Source organism: Passer montanus, unplaced genomic scaffold (genome assembly GCF_014805655.1).
Source record: "Passer montanus isolate IOZ18808 unplaced genomic scaffold, ASM1480565v1 scaffold10, whole genome shotgun sequence".
NCBI lineage: Eukaryota > Metazoa > Chordata > Aves > Passeriformes > Passeridae > Passer > Passer montanus.
Genome location: NW_024356505.1, coordinates 38,286,153 through 38,304,989, shown reverse-complemented (window position 1 = coordinate 38,304,989; position 18,837 = coordinate 38,286,153). Strand labels below are relative to the sequence as shown.

Sequence of the window (18,837 nt, the reverse complement as noted above, 5' to 3'; positions counted from 1 at the left end):
GTCAAGGGAACTTTAAGGTACGTGATTAATGAGAGAATAAACCAGCCTGAATCTCTACTGCAAGATTAGTAAACAATTTGAATTTTTGCTGTATCTTTAAAACAAGCCCTAGTCCTACTAGATACACAGTCTGCACAAACTTTTGGAAAAGAAACAGTCATTTAAGTCTTTAAAGAATTAGTTTAAGATCAAACCTAAACATGCAGCTTAACCAAAGCATTAATCACACAACAAGCATTTTCAAAATGAGCACACAGCATCTTCACAAGCTGCAGCCATATCCCTACTGAACAGGGCAAATATTTAATCTGGAGGCAATCTTCCACTGAACACTAAACCCAAAGGATCAATGCTTTAAGGAAGAAATACTTTTTTTAAGACTTCAGCCATAAGGACTTTGGACTATGTTTGCTGGAGAAACAGTTTTGTGAAGTCTAATAAATTGCTGGTCTCAAATCCTGAATAATTACTTACAACATTTTAAGTTGAAGCTTTTAGTAATTAGGTATTTATATTTTCATTTCTCTCTAGTTTGCTCTTGTGCATTTATTCTCCATCCCTCCCTATCCCTGCCAAGACCTGAACAGCTATTACTGGCATTTCTTATAAAAATTAATGAATCTGTATGCATACTTTAATAGGCTATTGAGTGTTCTGTTCCAATATACCACTTGGGACATTTACCTACAGCAGGTGTAGCTTGAAGCTACACAGAAAAAGAACCAAGAGCTCTGTAACTCAAGCAGAGTTACATCCAACACACATTCAATGTATTCAGACACAGTTTTCTGGAACCCATTTTACAGGTATCATTGATATTTTCTCTATACCACAGATAAACTGCAACTTTTCCCAAAGCTGACCTTCCTCTGAGCTGACTTGATGTCTATACAGAGTAGCAGTGGAGTTTCTGCTTTTTTTTTTGCCTTTTTTTTTTTTTTTTCAGGAACTGACTCAAAATTACACTAGAGAAATCCAAGCAAGGCTGTGGCAGGAGAGATCCAGGCTTGGATAGAGCAGAGCATTCACTTTCTGCACTCAGAGACTTCTATTAAAGGCAGCCACACAATCCCTGCTGTGAGTGCTCACCCTCCATCCTGGACTGAGCCAAAGAATTAAATCTGTCCTACAACCCACCCTACAGCACCTAAGCTGGAAGTCAGAATACTGTTTCAAAGCTCTTATAGGAAGAGTTCATATCCATTCATTTTTGTGCCAAAGTTGTTTTTAATTTAATTTCCCTCCCTGGTGTTTACCTCCTTCCCATCCCTTCGAGGATATTTTCATACATACAGTGTTATCATATCACTTCTTGGTTTTCCTTTTACTGAGTTAAATGAGCAAAAGCCTTATGCTTTCCTCATAAATGGCCTTTTTTATGGCCATCTCAGTTTGTTCCCTCCTCCAGCAGCTCAGCCATCTTTTTTCTCCCTGTCTTTACATCAGTAGAAATTCAAAATAAACAGCAGAAAAGAATGCCACAGAGTGAAGGACTGGTAGGAAAAAACCCCCATTTTCATTCTATTTCTTAAAATGCCAAGTGTCAGAACAAAATACTCTGTCACAATACAAAGAGAAAAGCAAAATAATATAATAATATTGTAAAAACAACCAACCAACCAAAAATAACAACAATTTAAAAAGCACCTTAAAAAGGACAAAAAGAAAATCACACCACAAGTAAAACCAGTGGTCTATAGCACAGGAAAATTGCTTTTAGACAAAATGTAGGAGTGCCATTAACTTCTGCCACATTCAAAAATGGTAAAATCACCCAAGTGGTTCACTGAGGAAGTAAAATCCACAAAAAATTCAGCAGAGGAGAAAAGAACCTAAAACCAAGTTAGCTGTATTCAAACAGAATTCAGAAGCTACCCTGAAGATACCCACAACACACTCAAAAACCTTTTAGATGTGGTCTACTCTTAGAAGGACAAGGTAATTTAAGCTTTCCAAAGTTCCATCTAGGTGCCAAGCTGGATGCCTAAAAGACAAATTTGACTTTGCTCTAACATAGATAGGCTTGTATTAAACTGCTTTGGCTTTATGCTAATCCCAACTCTTCCACAAAAGGATTTTCCCCTGAATTGTTAGATTTTCCATTTGTCAGTCTTCTGCACTCACAGAAGAGCTACAGGAAAACCTACCACAACAGGCACCCAAGGCAAACAGTCTCAGTATGGAGAGGAACATTTTGTTTCAAGGTACAAGAACAGCTCTGAAAAACAATGCCATCAGCTCCTGTACTTTGGAAATGCTGCATTTCTTCATGTTTCACATTTAACTTTTTTCCCCAAACCCATGCAATGCTAATAGAGCTGTACATTCTGGAAGCTAAAAATATTCAAATCAACAAAGTACCTGCAGACAGATCATTCATTGCTACCCAAACGCCAAGCTTCTAAAGAAACAGCAGAACTGGTGTCAGTGTCATGAGCTGAGGCTCCAAACACTGTGATCATCCACCCTCAAGTTATCAAAACCACAGTGCACTTCACAAAAAGTCCTGTCTTACAGAACACCCACATCTGCTGCAGATGATTAATAAGCAGAAATATTTAAGATTGTTTAGCAACAGTTAGACTGAGCCAACTGATGCAAATATTCTGCTGTCACTCCTGTCACGCTGGCATTACTTCAGGTCAAACCAAGTCACTCCATGCAGAACTCAGCCATGCCCCAAGGCAGCAGGTTTTCCAAGGGCATTGACTCAATCAGCCAAATTTAACACAGAAAGTATCAAAGCACAAGACAGTCATCCTGTTTCATTGGTACTGTCCTGTCTATAGATGTGCAGGCCATTAAAGAAGTCTGTTGGATAGAATACTGGAGCACACCCCCTAGGAAGCTTCTTAAGGGAAGGACTCTGTAGTCACCCTTCCCCATGCTGGTAATGCTCAGCAAAGCAGTCACAAATAAGTAACAAACAGCATTCTGGAGTCACCTACAAGGCCACACTGACACTGTCACATCTTCCAGGTCTATCCTTGCTCAAGCACAAGACACTGTGAACTCAGTAACTCTAAACCAGGAAATTGAGATTATATTGGCCAAAGTCTTTTACCTCCTATCAGGCAGTGGTTTACCAGCTGAGACAGCCCCAAGCAGCTTCTGGACAAGGGAGGTTCTGCAGGGAAGCCCTTCACAGAGCTGATGTTGTTCCTCTGGAGCACACAGAAGTGGCAGCACCAGCAGGAGTGGCTGGTAAAAGTGACTGTAAATCAGTCCTTGCCCATCAGACACTAACACACGTGCACAACCTGAAGCAGCAAAGTCATTCAGGTGGAGGAGAACACCTCATTGTGCCAATATTTCTCAGGGAGAGCTGCTGGCCAAGAATGGCTTTCACTTGGAAGATAAATGTCTGCAAATGATGCAGGTGCAAGGCTGGGCAGGACACAATGGGCCCCAACACTTCCTGTACAACTGTTCTCAGTTCCCTGCAGCTTTGCCAAGGCAATTACATGGAATTGCTGCCATGGTAAGCCTTTTCTAGGAAGTCACAGCCACTTGTTTCCATAAACAAGTTAGGGAAATACATGTTTTGACCACATTAAAATTTTATGAAAGCTTTCTCATCAAGAAGATCTTGCATCCCTCTAGACCCAAAGCAGAGTTTTGAAGCATGTCCTGTGTATCTTTTGCTATATTAAAACATCACTTCCCAGATGGGTAAAGCTTAAAAATTTTTGCTTCCTGAGAAAAACTGCAAACTTTAGCTGCTAAATGGGTTATTTCCTAGTCTAGACAGAGGAGGGCATTGCTCACTGTAGGGCTAAATACCATGTTAAGAATAAGACAGTTGTGTCCTCTGCAGGAGTAGGAAAACAGGACTGTTTGGACACAGTGAGCACTGGGCTGACATGAACCCCTTCAATACTTGCACAAGATAAAGACTCGTGTGTCACTGAGGACAAAAAAATTTCCAGCATCTTCTCTCGCACTGCTCAATGAAGTTTTATACTTTTAATTACATATCACTTTATACTTAACTTTCATCTTTAAAATATGAGGATGGGAGTTTCCTGGAGGAACAAAAATCATGTATGGTGTTCCTGTATAGCCAACTGGAAGGCAAAGGACAAGGGTGCCTAGGGCAGTGCAGCACTCAATCATGATTTCTTGAATAAACTAATAAAGCTGAACATGCAAATACTCCAGATATGTTGCTCTTTAACAACTTTGTTAAGTACACAATAGGAAAGATTGCATGAAATCTATTAATAACAATTATCATCTCAGCTTAACAACTTCTTACTACATTCACTCAGGATTCTAAACTATGCAAAATTTAATACAAAACATCCCCTTATCACTATTACCATGTCCCTTGGTATCTCAAGGCACATCTTGTGGGCAAAATACATTTTCTGTGTGCCAGAGAACATCAGCTTAAACAATCACATAATGAATGTTTACTAGAAATTAATTACAGTTGCAAAACAATGGCTTAACTTTACCACCTCCTAACCCAAGCACCTGATCCTTCAGTCTTAAGAGGGAAACAAAACCCAACCTGCCTATTAACATGCATTTTATTACAAGCTTCTTTTAATTATTTTTGGCCCTAGAGTGACATCTGTTTTCGTACCTTGATTCAGATATTCACCTGACAGTGGGAGGCTGGCAGGCAGGAAGAGCTCAAGAAACTATTTTTAATAAGACACAGTAAGAAAACCCACAGAGCAGGGAAGGAATGACCCCAGACACAACAGCAGTGAAGATGCAATTACTGGTGAAAGTCTATTTCAGGAGACAGCCAGAAAGGAGCAGGTAACAGAAGAGATGCATGATTCAGAGAGAGGGAGATGAAGGCCAGATCACTACTAGGAGAGATTCCACTCTAATGCAAACTGTTTATCCAATGTCTAAAAGCTGCTCTGTGCAACAATCCAGAGAAGTGGAGTGTTCAAGAGGGAGCACATCAGTCCCATGATGCTGATGCTGCAACTGCTGCACACACTCTGCAGAATTCCCTTTTTCCAGACTAGGAGCTGAGCACAGACACAGCAGAACCCTGCAATTTAATGAACTCAGTCTGCACAAAGCACCTCCAAAGGGGTTTGCAGGTGCTACAGAGAAGTAGTTAACTCTGCTTTCAGCAGCTACTGCTTCATTACTCAAGGTGAGCAGAAGGAAGAGAATAACATGGATGAGAGGCAACATTGCAACAAAACTGGTTTCCAAAATAACATGCTAAAACTATACCCACTGAATCAATACACCTGACAGGCTGATTTGCTACTCTAACCTAGTTTCTCCTTTCAGAGCACAGGTAGATGTTGGAACACAACCATTTATGGAATCCCAGCTTAACAAAATAAAGCTTGTAAGTGTAAATTATTAACTAAAGTCCTTTTTCATATTAGATCTTCAGAATAATTTCTCCATGTCCTTTTCCAAGCTCATCATACATCCATAAAAGAAAACCCAGAACTACTCTTGACTGATCAGAAGCAGAAATAATCTTACTCCAGAAACATTATCATATATACACCAGGGCTGAAAAGGAAAATCCATAATGTGTATGAAGATAACCAGTTTTTGATCATTTATTATATTTATGAGAGGCCTCTCAGCACTGTGTTTCAGGCTACAATGAAAAACTGCACCCCCATCAACAGGCAGCTCTCACACTTTTTGAGGAAATGTAGGTAGGTCATTCCCATCCAAAGGAATACTGAGCAGGATGAGGTCATTACTCAAAATTTTCTGTTTATTTTTAAGCTGAGCATTCTTCAGTTAAAAAGAGACTCTGGACTTCTTACATGGGAGTTTTTCCTTTCCTGCTCTGACTGCTGCTTGCAGGAAGGTCCTGTAGGGAGCCCTAAGTAAAATAAATATCCCTGGCCTATGAAATCCTCCTCCTGTGTGCACAAACTGAGCCCACAGCCTGTTCCAGCCACGGTGCCCTGGTGCTGTTTAACATCACCTCACTGACATTTAGACTTACACATCACCAAAGAAACATTAGGAAGCCAGTCCTAGACAGAAGCACTGACCCTCCAGTGAGAAGTTACACTGATCTTAGAGTTCAGCCAGATATATGAAGATGTTTTAGGCTAAAAACATGACCAGCACTTCTCTCTGCAACAATAGCATCCTATCTAACACTGTCCATGCTAATTAGGTACAAAATAGCCCATATACATTCTTTTTACATAAAGAAAATTAAAATTGCTCTTCACTTGACACCACTGTTTTATTTAGAAGTCACACCATCAGGCCAGACTCTGCATATTTCATTACAGTACTACATAAATCATAAATCTTTCTAGCACCATCCTTTTTTCCAATTCACCCTCTTAATTAGAATCCAAATTAAATGAATGCCTTCTGTGCTTTCACATTCTCATTTGTGTAACCTTTGAGGAGAGGGACTAACAGATCCACTTCACATACTGGATGGCATTCAGCAGACACATTGAGCCTCATTTTTCAGCTCTTTTTATTAAGCTCCCTATTTCAACAGAACTGCTGCATAATTTGATACACAAGATAGTTAGCAACTGTTGATGGATACAGAACTGGAAAGCTCACAAGAGCAAGTTCTCCAAAGTAGAGGCAGTCAGGAAAGCAGCTCTAAAACAAGCTTCAAATTTCTCATTCAACCCACAGTTTTAAGCATCAGCAGAGAAACTTAAAGTTTGACAAAAGATCATCAGTTACAGTTTGGCTGCAGCCACTCAATGAAACCTTATCAAGGCTTCAGAGGTGTTTCCCAACTTCTGAGCACTCACCACCTGCTATCCAACACCAAAGTGAACATTTCAGATGTCTCTTACTCTCCCACCCCCAATATTAGCACAAATACAACAACAGCAACCAGTGCAGAAATTTAGGTCATGAAACAGGTACTGCAACTAATCTGCTGCATTTCCAGCTGCATCTCAGCTTTCTAGGATTCTCTTTCCCTGGGCCCTCTCACACAGAAGCACTCTGGGCATTTTGGTCTGACTCTCACACACTCACTTTTACCCACACCCCAGGTTCTGAACACAGCACTCAAACCCTTTTACCCCTGGCTTTAAAATTAAGTTTCTCATTTAGTCTGAAAGGCTAATAAGGTGACTGCTTCCTTTCAAAACCCACACCCTACTTTAAACTTGCTGTTAGCCATGGTCTTTTGACAGGCCCCTGAACTCCTCTCACCCTCCCAGCCTGAGCATCCACAAAGCCTGAGCTTCAGGGCCAAATGAATTAGGAGACAAAGCAAAACAGAAGCTTGAAAAACATAAAAAAATGGTTTAAACGACTAAATTTTCCAAAGAATTCGAATTATTTTATTGCAGGGTTTTAGAAGACACACAGATCTTCACCCTCATCAAGTGTCTCCACATAACTTTACATTACACTTTTAAAAGTGCAAAAGTGTTTCAAAACTGCAGGTCTGTAATTTCAATTTTTTTTTAACCTAGAGATCCTTTTCATATACCTGAATTTGTAAGATATTTTAAAGAGATTTTTAAATGGCTTAACTATTAATGATTCAGCAGGTTTTAGGAACCTGTATCTCACAGTAGCAAGCTTTATGTAAAAATAAACAGGTAAATTGGTAACTTTCTACCTCTCCATAAGCATAACATGAATGCCTAACTAAAAATAGTTAAACAGTGTGAGGAAAAATAACCCTACAAGTTAGCAACAGATCCCCTGCACCAAATACTCATACTTAAGCATGTTCAAGATGCACAAAGGCACAAGCATTTCATTGCAATTCAAACTCTGTCTGGACTCGGGAAAAAAAAAAAAAAAGAAAAAGGCAGCTCAAAGAATGCAATTGTTAAGAGCTTCCTTTTCTCACACACAGAAAGATTAAAATAAAAGGTGTTACTTTTCCAGACCAGTCCCACAACTGCAGGCAGCATGCTAGTAACCAAGAAGCTGCCTTATTAGCATACCAGCTTAGATATATCTTCTCCCAGAATGACTCAGCCTGCTATTTTCAAAGTTTTCCTGAAATATTTGTCCTACATTTTACAATAAGAGTTACCAACTACAGAAAAACACATCCCATGAAGTCTTAGCCACTTCACAATGCTGAGCATAGAGATTAAGCCATGCGTCCACATTTGCATCCACTAAGCTAATCCCTACTGAAAATGAAAGCTCGAGACATTCAGGATCTTTCAGAGGTGAAGTGGCTGCTTGGTGCAAGCTGGAGGGAAAAAAAAACCAAACCATCCATGCTTTCCCACAGCACGGTTTAGCGCCTGCGAGAGGGAAAAACTTGCCAGGAGTTGCCGTGTGAAAGCACAGCACACTCAGAGCTGCAGCCCGGCAAAGAACAACCACAGAGCGCAGCCACATAAGGAAAATTCAGCGCACAGCTGCCGCCTCGAACAGATGTATGCGCTGCCATAAGGAGTGCAAGCTTTACTGGAAAGAGCTTTCCATCGCCGCTCGCAAAGCCTATATTTGGTATCGCAGACGTATTCGAGGAGAAGGGGCTTTTCACGGGCATCAGGAGGGGGTGCCGTGAGGGCTGCGCTCCCCGGAGCGGGACCCGGCCGGCGGCAGCGGCACAAGGGGCACGGCCCGGCGGCGGCAGCGGCACAAGGGCGCCGCAGCGGCACCGGCACCGGGACAAAGCTCCGCAGCGGGATCGGTACCGGGACAAAAGCTCCGCAGCGGCACCGGGCTGGCTCCGCGGCCGGCGAGGCTGCGACCCGCCCCGCAAGGACACGGCCCGGGCACGGCGCATCCCCCGCCCGGGATCCCCCGCTCCCGCCCGGACCCCGCCGGCCGCGTGGGTGTCCCCGGCCCGCCCCCGGCCCCCCGCTGCCGCTGCGGATTTTTACCTTCATCTTCGAGCTCTAGTTTCTCCAGCATCCCTTCGGAGGCGGCCGGGAGCTGCAAGGGAGCCGGAGCCGCTGCCGCCGCCTGCGGGAGGGAAGAGAGGAGAAGGAGATGAGCATCCAGGCGCGGACTCACCGGCCCCGCGGCGGCATCGGGTCGGGAGTGGCGGCGCGGAGGGGAGGGAAGGCGGGACGGCGGCAGCTGCCCCTCGGCCTCCGCACACGCTGCCGCTCGCACACACCGCGGGGGGAGGAACCGGAGGAGGAACCGAGGCTCGCCCTCCCCCAGCCCGTGAACCGCCGGACTCCCCCCGGGCTCGCTCCGGCTTCCCGGCCGTGCCTCCTGCGGGCGCCGCCTCTTCCCCGCTCGGCGGGAGCGGCTCCCCGGGCGCCCGTTCACAGGACGGCGCTTCCCGCCACGCCTCGCCGCTCCCCCCTCCCCCCGGCGGAGAGATTGGTACGTTCCGTTTTGCTGCAGTCGAGCCCGTTGGTCGGTGGCGGGAGGGGGAGGGAGCTACCACTTCCGTGTGGAAAGGGGAGGAGAAGGAGGGGGAGATTAGTGTCCTGAGAGCTCTGCCGGGGTAGCTGCCTCTCGCAGCCCGTTCCGCAGCCTCGGTTGTTCTCCAGGCTGGCCTGGACTAGAGCGGTGCGACTAAAGATGGACTGGGGGAAACCCTTCGCTCCCCCCGCCAGCGGAGCTTGGTACGCTCCCGCGCGTTCACCTGCGAGGCAGCGGCGGGGAAGCGGACTGTTCCACTGCGCCGCGGGGGGTGTAAGGGTGTCGAGGGGGTTTCCCCTGTGTGTGACGGGAGCTCCCGCAGTGCGCCGCGCCGCTATCCCGGCCCCGGAGTGCCCTTTATCCCGGGATACCCGCTCTGTCCCGGGTACCGCGATCCCGCGGTGCCCTCTATCCCGAGACAGCCGCTCTATCCCGGGCTGTCCTCTGTCGGGATACCCGCTCTATCTCGGGATGTTTTCTGTGCCGGGATACCCCCTCCATCCCGGGGTATCCGCCATCCCGGGGTATCCTCCATCCCGGGGTGTTCCCTATTTCGGGATAGTCGCTCTGTCCCGAGGTGCCCTCTATGCCGGGGTTCCCGCTTCATCCCGGGGTACCCCTCTGGGCACGGGCGCGCTGGTTTCCATGTAAAACAATTCCAGATTAAGTTACAATTCAAGATTAGCCCGAATGTCGGCGTCTCCCGGGAAGGCGGCGCGGCTCTGCCCTCACGGAGCAGCGGCTGAAGGACGGGACGCGTCACTTTATGAGGGATGGGGTTTACTGCACCAGAGCCCCTGAGCCAGGCTACAGCAGAAACGAGGAAATATTCGAAATAGATTCGAAATACATTCGTCATTTACATTTATTTTGACAGTGTGGTAAAGCTCTGGCTGGGCTTCCTCGGCTGAAATGCGCAGGTCCCGCTGGCTGCTGAGGGAGCTCAGCAGGAGCGGTTCAGCCACGGATGCTGCAGAAGGGGATAAAGGGATTATTCCTGTGGCAGTGGCAGCTGGCACACATGGATGGCGCTCCAAAGGAGTCACAGGAGTCGTCAAGGAACATTTTAAACCCACTGGGTCCCAAGGGGAAGCTCAGGCTTCAAAACTTCAGCAAGACCTTCAAGGAGGGAAGGTTGGCCGGACCCAGCACAGCACAGTAATGTGCATTAAACGTAGGGGAAGATGAAAGATAATGAGAATAAAACTATGATGGGGAGAGACAGCCAAAATTTATAGGAAAACAGAAAGATGTCTTGTAATTTCTCAAGTCCAGGAAACAAACTGCTGGTGACAGCTTTTTTCTTTTCCCAAGCTACCCTTATCTAAGGACACTTTTAAGGATATAGCGAGTTCTTCTTTACTGTAAAGATCCTTTGAAAATGCAACTCTGAAATATTTCATTCATAGGTGTATTTTTAAAAAGCTTCTAGGGTTTCAGTAAAAGTTCTAACTGACCAGTCATACAAGATACCAGAGCAGTTCATATTAATTTATAGTATTTTCAGCCTACTATTCAAAATGCTTTGAAAGCTTTTAATTCCTTCTGGGAGCTGGCTTTAAAAGCTCTAAATTATTTATCTTCCTTATCGTGTACCTTGATACTGATAAGAGTTTTTAACATCTTTTCTTAATCAAAGGCAGAGAAGATGACATCTCTGATTAGAAATAACTGCCATGATTTTGTTTCTTTTTATTTTAATTCACTCCCCATAATTATCTAGTAAGCACCAGCCATGAGGAAATACAACTCCCAGGTTTTTGTAGCTGGAAGTGCCACTGAGACTTGAAAGGTGTGCATTGAATTTCACTGCTACAGAACAGGAGATGTTTATAAGAAGTCAGTTAAGCCTATTTCATGCTACAAACCCCAGAGCTCTCTGCGAGATCAGAGTTTTACAGTGGCAGAACCTACATCCAGACCAAAAGTACTATGAGAAACTCAGGGTAATAAAAAGGCAGTAATTTAATATACAACAGAGATTTGTAATGGAAACGTGTACCATCCACACTGCTCAAAAAAGAAACCCAAAGGAAATGGAGAACCAAAGGCTGAAACCCCAGCCTTCAATGTGCCTGCAGTCTCACGATTTGTTTAAACCAATTTTGGAACGAGCTGCTGATCATGGCGTTCCCTTTGCTCCTCGCTTTGCATTCTGGCTCCTCTTGGCTTGTGGGCAACACAGTGAGTCAGAACAGGAAACTGATGCAGCTGAAAACCAAAGGGACTGAAAGAAAAGATTGGGCTTTATCCAGATCAGCTCCTGATCCAGCTCTCTGTTCAGTTGTATCAGCACTGGCACACAAATTGTTCAGGGCAGGAGTGACAGTGGGACCACACCTGGGAACAACCCACTCTGAAGTCAGCCTAAATCATGGTCAAAACACCATCCTGTTCATTGTGGACAGGATTAGACAAATTAAAATGTATTTTTAACAGTATTGTCCCTCTACAAACTCCCTCTGTCATTTTACAGCAGGATTACTGGCTAAAAGATAAAGAAAAAAATATTTCTTGAAAAGGAGCTGTTATTTCCAATAGAGTGATATTAAATCTTGTAACATTTCCTACCTCTGTTTTGTGACTATTTGTTTATTTGTTCTACTGCCACAGAAGCTTTCCCTGAACTATAACCAAGGGATTTATCCAAATTATGCTTCAAAAGTTTGCTCTCAGAGTGTGTCAGGTAACCCAGTTTAACTGTTTGAGACACCCACTGTGGCAGAACAGTACACACTTTTACCCTAAATATTGCCAGGTGACAAATGCTAGAGAGAAAAGTTTAGGAGAGAAATATGCACAGACCCAAAACTGCCTGAGTACATTTCTTCTTTGTCACATTTTTACAAGAACATTATTTATGCCAAAAAACATGGACCTACAGCATGACCTTAATACAGCAGTGGCATCTTTATAGACACAAAGTAAAAATTCATGGTTGAAACAACTGCAAAAGTCACAAAAGGTAAAGAGATTTTAGGATTTCTGGGAAGGCTGGAATGTAAATTTTAATAGGTAACTGCTTACTTTGTGTCTGGCTGTTTTCTTTAGCTTCCTAGGGTAAAGGGAGTGAGGAATGACTAATAGTCTGTGGAAATAAAATCAGTCCTGTAAATTATAGATGCACTTACAATGAATACATTAAAGCTTATCTGATAATCTTTTTTTCTGATAATTTAGGAGTCCTTTCAGTTCTGTGTCCTACTGAAGGAATCCCATCCTTTTCATAAGCACATGCAAAGTATTTAAGTCATAGAGATGGTTCAGGGATGTGAACAACAATTAACATCAGCAGAAAATAATTTTTTATATACTTTCCTGCCATCTTGCCTTACACTCTTTGGTGTAAGTTTGATTCTGAGATGTGTAAGAGGCATTTTAAGCAGATCTAGGAAAGAAGGATCATCAGCAACAGTCAAGGTGTGCAACCAAAGCCAAAGCACTCTCAGCCTCTCTAATGATTCACCCAGAAACAACTGCTAAAGGTCACAACAATGTTCTCAAGGAAGGCACTGAGAATTCTTTATCTCACTGGAAGGGTTTAAGAGAGGTTCCACAGAGGTCTGTGTTCTGTCTAACATCACTCAGTGTTTCCACTGATGACTCAAGGAAGAAATAATGAATAACCTGACCACATTTTCAAATGACTCAAAGTGACTCAATGGTAAAAGAAGCTGTTCTTTTAGGGACAGCCCTGGAACTCAAAATAATCTTGAGAATTGCTGCAATGCTTTAAAAACCAGGGTGCACTTTGATATGGGTAAGTAGAGTGTGTTATACAATAATCAAATGCAATAATAAAATGGGAAAGGATTGACTTCCAGCAGTCATGCAAGCAAAAGACCTGGGAGTGAAACCAAATGTGAGACTACAATGTCACTTTCTTGGAAATTTAAAAAAAAAAATCACACTATTTACAAATGTGTTATAGGTAAGACATGGAGCATCTGTGCTACGCATTCCCTGGTTAGATGCCAGCTGGGATATTGCATTCAGTTTTAGGGATAAAACTCAAGAATGAACTAAAATAGTCTAAAAAAAAAAAGGAACAGCAATGATCTACACGTTCAGAAAACATGACCTGTAAAGAAGGAGTTGAAAACTTCCCAGTTTCTACCTCTACAAAGGGAAAAAAACCAAACAAAAACCCCCACAAAAACAACAACCCCCCACCTTAAATAAACCAAACTAAAACAAAAAAACCCCCAAAACCCAAAGAAACAAACAACCCACCCCAAAAAAACCCAAAAAACCACAACACCAGAAAAAGAAGACTGAAGGAAAATACCTAAACAGTCTCCAAACATGGTGTGTTTTTGCAAGAAGAAAAGTGATTAACTCTTCTGGGTCCACTGGTTATGGGATGAGAAATTATCTACTTAGCCTTTAAAGAATTCTTAGATTGGACTTTGGGAGAAGTTTCTGAGTATAATAGAAGTGAAGCACCAGCACATTTTGCTGAAAAAACCCTCTAAAATCTCCATCACAGGAGATTTTTAGCAATGAATTAAAAAAAGAAAACATTTGTTCATTATTATTTCCATATAGTTGATTGTCTGATGGGGGAAAATTAATTTTTAATGTCCCTTCCAGGCTTGGTGGTTTTTTTTTTTTTTTAGTTTCTATTTTTGTCCAATCCTTAGAAAAATATATATATTCTCAGTATGGTAATTCAATTCTTTATATGTATGTTATGTACAAAACCCAGTTTACAAACCATCTATACAAATGTAAATTTTCTTTTCCCCCCTCTCTTCAAACAAGTAGCCTTAATTCTGAAATAGAAATATTCTAAAATAAATATTGTCTGAGTAATAATAAAGATTACATATTAGTCTTTGGTGACTGGGTAGGAATAGAAAGAACAACCTAAAAAAAGCAATCCTGCTGCAAAACACAATTCTGTGTGGAGCAGACTGACTCAGGCATTGCAATAAAAATGTTACCTGTGCTTTATTTAAAAATAGGCATTTCCAGGTAAATTCAAGGCTGCCCTTTCTCTTTCCTGATGGCTTTAACATGAATATGCTGGGGTGCCACCTGCACAGCTCAGCACTAAAACTGAATGCCCTTCCCAGCACTTAAAAAAAAAAAAAAAGCTACTTACCTTATAAAACCTAATGGATTGAAGAGCAACAGAAGGAATTCCCATCTAAATGCAAATCAAGGCAAAGCCATTTTGAATGCAAGAGTAAACGACAAATGGTAATTTTCCCACCATTTGCTACTGCTCCCTACTACAATTACAGTTCTACACAACTGAAGTAGTTAACAACTCTTCTCCTGATGAGCTGTCAAAGAACAACTTACAGTTTTTCCCAAATGTATGGCATAAATATGTTTTTTTTCTCTTGCAATCTGTGTAAAATTAATTTAAAACACTTGCTGCTTATTTTTGGTTTAATTTAGCCTCGTTTGTGAAGTGGAAAAGGACAAGTTAACAGGAAAAAAGAAAAATAAAAAAAAGGTTTCATCTGCTGGTTAAACTGTAAATGAAACTGCTACTTGTTTTTTGCTAGAGTGTGGTAACTGATACTGGTGGGTTTAGGACAGCTGAGAACACTGGAATCACTGAGGCTGAGGTCAGGATCCCAGCTTGGATCCCTTCTGCAGCTCCAAGTGCCACCTGTGTGCAAAGGCTGGCAGGGTGGCAGTGCCTGAGCCTGTCCAGTGTCCTGTCTCACCTCAAAAACCTCAAAAACCTCAGGGTGACCAGAGCAGCTGGGCAGAAACTGTAATTTTTACCATTTATTCTAAGGAAACTGCTCCATGCACCAAATAAACCAGTAAGGAAGGGGATGCCTCATACAAAACACTGGATTGGAGTTTTTATTTCCCATATCCAGAAGGAATGTAATAAAAATTTGCTTTAGTCTTAAAAGGCTTTTGAAATACCAAATGCTACAGTCACGTCTGTGCCTGGCATGTGTAAATGAAGGTGGTGGCAGCTCAGATTTTACAATTTGTTTAGAACAGAATAACCAAGCCCCATAAAAAGCCTGGCACTGACAATGTTCCCCTCTGAATCCTTGCTGGATCCAGCTGGGTGCTCTGTCCCTACTCTGATGAGTCAGGGACACAACTGTCCCCCAACAGGTATGAAAGTGAGGGAGTATCTATTCTAAATGTATTTCCAGTATGTACAGTGAGGCTGAAGAAACTCTAAGGATTCCATTTCCAAACAGCTCAGACAGAGCTTGCCATAACAACTTGCTTGGATAACAACTCTACCCTGGAAGGATTTTTTTACTTCATCCCAATCGCATCAGAGTGTGACTCTCCCAGTGGTCCTAAGCAGGAATCTTGTGGCATGAAATACAGAAAAAACTGCATATTGCTTTTACATTTTCTAACAAGTAACCAGCCTCCTGCTACAGGTGTCCTCCCACATAACAGCTATGATATTAATTACTTTACAGAGTTAATTATTAGTGATAAGCAGATGGGGATCTTTAGGAGGTAAAATGGATAAAACAAATGTAACAACAATCAATTTTAGCCAAATCCTAAATAAATAACAAAAATTTTTAAAAAATCAACAACCCCCCCAAACAAAACAAAAAAAGAGAAAAAACCATGGAGTGCATGGTGCACTAGGAAAGATGATAAAATAGACAATTTTCATTTCTAGTAAATCCTCACTGCAATACTGAGTATTGGAATCTGCATGCCCTGGAGATACATGAAATAAATGTGCAGAGAGATTTTACGTTTTTAGTGGTGAGCCCTTCCTAAATATTTCTGTATGGAAATGAACTTGAAGTTTAATCCCAGTGAGTTTTGTTGCTGACTTAATTGCGAAACAGAATAGATTTACAGAACTTCCTTTGATCTAACAGCAGAAACAAACAACCTGTGTTGCACACAGTGGCCTCCAGCTCCTCAGTTTAAGGCAAAGAAAAATGGTCCCAGTGAGAGAAGAGTTAAGCACTTCTGAAAAATAAACTTCAAAGAAAGCAAAATATGAAGGAATAGACAAGATCCCAAGCTAAACTCCTAGAGAGAAATCAAGGCAGGAGTAGAAAAGAGGCAGGATTTGTTTACATAACCTCTAATCTGTAGCTGTGTCTGATCCTGTATCGCTCTGCTACTCAGATAAGGTGGAGTTTAGAGTCAAGAATATCAGAGGCATTCTCTAGACAAGCCCTTGTGGCCAGCATTCCTTCCTCAGATTACTCATGTTGAGAATAGGTGGAGTCCAAATCACAATTATCAGTGAGACACGTTATTAATCAAACAGCCACACAATTTAAATTCTGTCCTTCTGAGCAACTTTCAAAGAAGTCAAGTACTTGTGAGGAGCTCACCTGAGTTTGTTATGAATACAGATGTTACAAGTGTTCTACCTGACTGCAAACACAGGGATGCCACTTAGTTTTAATCTCTTCCAGAGTTGTTAAGTGTTCTTGTCTTAAATATTTGTTATTGTATATGATCAAAAAGATGTACTTCAGCTGTTTTTACACATATGCTGGAGTGCTCCTTAGGTTCTTTGAAATAGGACCAACCTCTCATCACACTCAGGGGCTCAGGTAAGGGCAAGAGGGAATTATTGCTGGAGAGAGCTGCAGCAATCAGGTACTAAGCATGATTACAGTAGATATTTTCTCGTGAAAAATGTACTTTAAAAAAAATAAAGCAAACAGAACAGATTAAGATACTGCTGATGGTAAAACACAGGTAAACATTCACTAATTTAAAGTGAATGGGAAAGAAGAAAGTGAGCCCACATGGATGTGTCTTCATTTGCTGGCATTGGATAGAGGATTATTCATGTTAGTTAAAGTTATGCACTTAGTTAAGTACTTTAGCTGGATTGAGGCCAGAGTACTGATGAGTAATCTGCAGAACCGAGGCCACTGAGAATAACAAATGAAAAAAAAATACTCAGAGCCAAATCTGATTTAAATAAACACATTTACTATCTACCATTTTGCTTTCTTCATCTCAGTGTTGTATTTCAAAGCTCAAGCATGAGTAGTGACTTCAGTGAGCGAACACTTATTACAGCAGCTTTCAGTGGTGATATTTTCCCCTAATTGAAATTTTCCCCTAACTTGAAACTTTTCCCCTAAAAAAAGCCTGAAATTAGTTGATACTACACTTAAGGCTCAAGTAAACTTCACAAATTCTAGTAACCAATTGTAGTCTATCATCAAAATGTAATTTTAGAATCACAGAATGGTTTGGGTCGGAAGGGACCTTAAAGATCATTTTATTCCAACCTCCTGCCCTGGTCAGGGACACTTTCCACTAGTGCAGCTTGGCTCAGAGCCCCATCCAACCTGGCCTTGAACACTCTCAGAGATGGGGACTCCACAGCTTCAAGCCCTGTGCCTCACCACTCTTACAGTAAAAAAATTCTTCCTAAAATCCATTTTAAACCTTCCCTCCTTCAGCTCAAGACCATTTCCCATATCCAATCACTGCATGCCATTGTGAAGAGTCTCTCTCCAGCTTTCTTGTAGCCCCTTAAGGCCCTTGAAGGTGCTCCAAGGTCTCCCTGAAGCTCTCTGCTGTCCACCCTGAGCAGCCCCAGCTCTCCCAGCCCATCATTCTCACAACCATCAGCAGTTCTGAAAGGCTGAAGTCAGATCTGTCGAAGCAGGGCATCAGATGTAGGGCAGAGTTACAAAGGTGGATTTCTGAGAAACTCAGACAACCTTCAGCTCAGAGCTGAGTCACCCACAACCTCAATAAAACTTCAAGAAATTGGCATGGACCTGGGCTGAACAAATGCTCCTCTGTGGCATGAGCTGCTGTGCCACAAGGTGCAGGTAAGTGCAGCTGCACAGAAAAGGAGCAGCTGCTACAGGTGGCCTCTTGTGCAGTGCTCATCACACTGAGGATCCCAGGAGGGCTCCAGAAGGAGCTTTTGGGAGCTCTCTCAAAGAGGCAGGCACAGATAACGATGAATTTTTTCACTGCAAGTTCTAGGAGGACTTTGAACACTGAGGAGAACTTCCTTGTAGCACTTGGGGCTTGTGTGTTTGCATTAGATTTCAAGCCCACCCCAGAGCTGACAAACTCGAGGCATGAGTGCTACCAGGGGCCCCACTCAGCCTTGTGAGACCTGTTATCTCACAGTGGCTGCTATTATGCACAAACAAACCAATATATTAATAAACCTCCTTCAACACAGAGACTACGGTTGACCTGTAATCTCCAATTAATTATTAATTAAATTAATTTTTGACTAAAAGCTATTTTTCAGATGGCACTGAATGTGCATAGCTTGAGGAACCTAACCCTCTTCCTGAATTCATTCCAGATTTATGCTGATCACTCCAGGCCTTGTTTTCGTGTGCTGCTGCTTTTTTTTTTATTGTTATGCACAAAAGAAATCTGCAATGACAGCTCACACAATGGATACCTTCCTCCTGCCATGCTTGTTTTCCCTTTTCACAGCCTCTTGACTGCATCCTTCCCTCATTCCAGGTACACTGCCAGTGAAAGCAGACTGTGCTCAGTGCTGCTTCTGTGGTTTGACACCCTCTGGAAGGACTCAAACAAGGGCTGTGCTGAGCAAGAAACCTGTCA

The 18,837-nt window shown here is 42.6% G+C and overlaps 1 protein-coding gene across 6 annotated transcripts in view; it reads right to left on the bottom strand.

The window, feature by feature from the left end:
* The window catches only part of PRKAG2 (protein kinase AMP-activated non-catalytic subunit gamma 2), a 210,675-nt gene that overhangs the window by 37,406 nt on the left and 154,432 nt on the right, over positions 1 to 18,837 (bottom strand). For 4 of the 6 annotated variants that reach the window (XM_039705326.1, XM_039705336.1, XM_039705353.1 and 1 more), the window contains one exon: positions 8,802 to 8,883. In XM_039705326.1, the coding sequence (XP_039561260.1) occupies positions 8,802 to 8,883 (82 nt within the window). Of the gene's footprint in view, positions 1 to 8,801; positions 8,884 to 9,040; positions 9,253 to 18,837 lie in introns of those variants that run through there. The other 2 variants (XM_039705380.1, XM_039705363.1) reach the window with 2 other exon arrangements.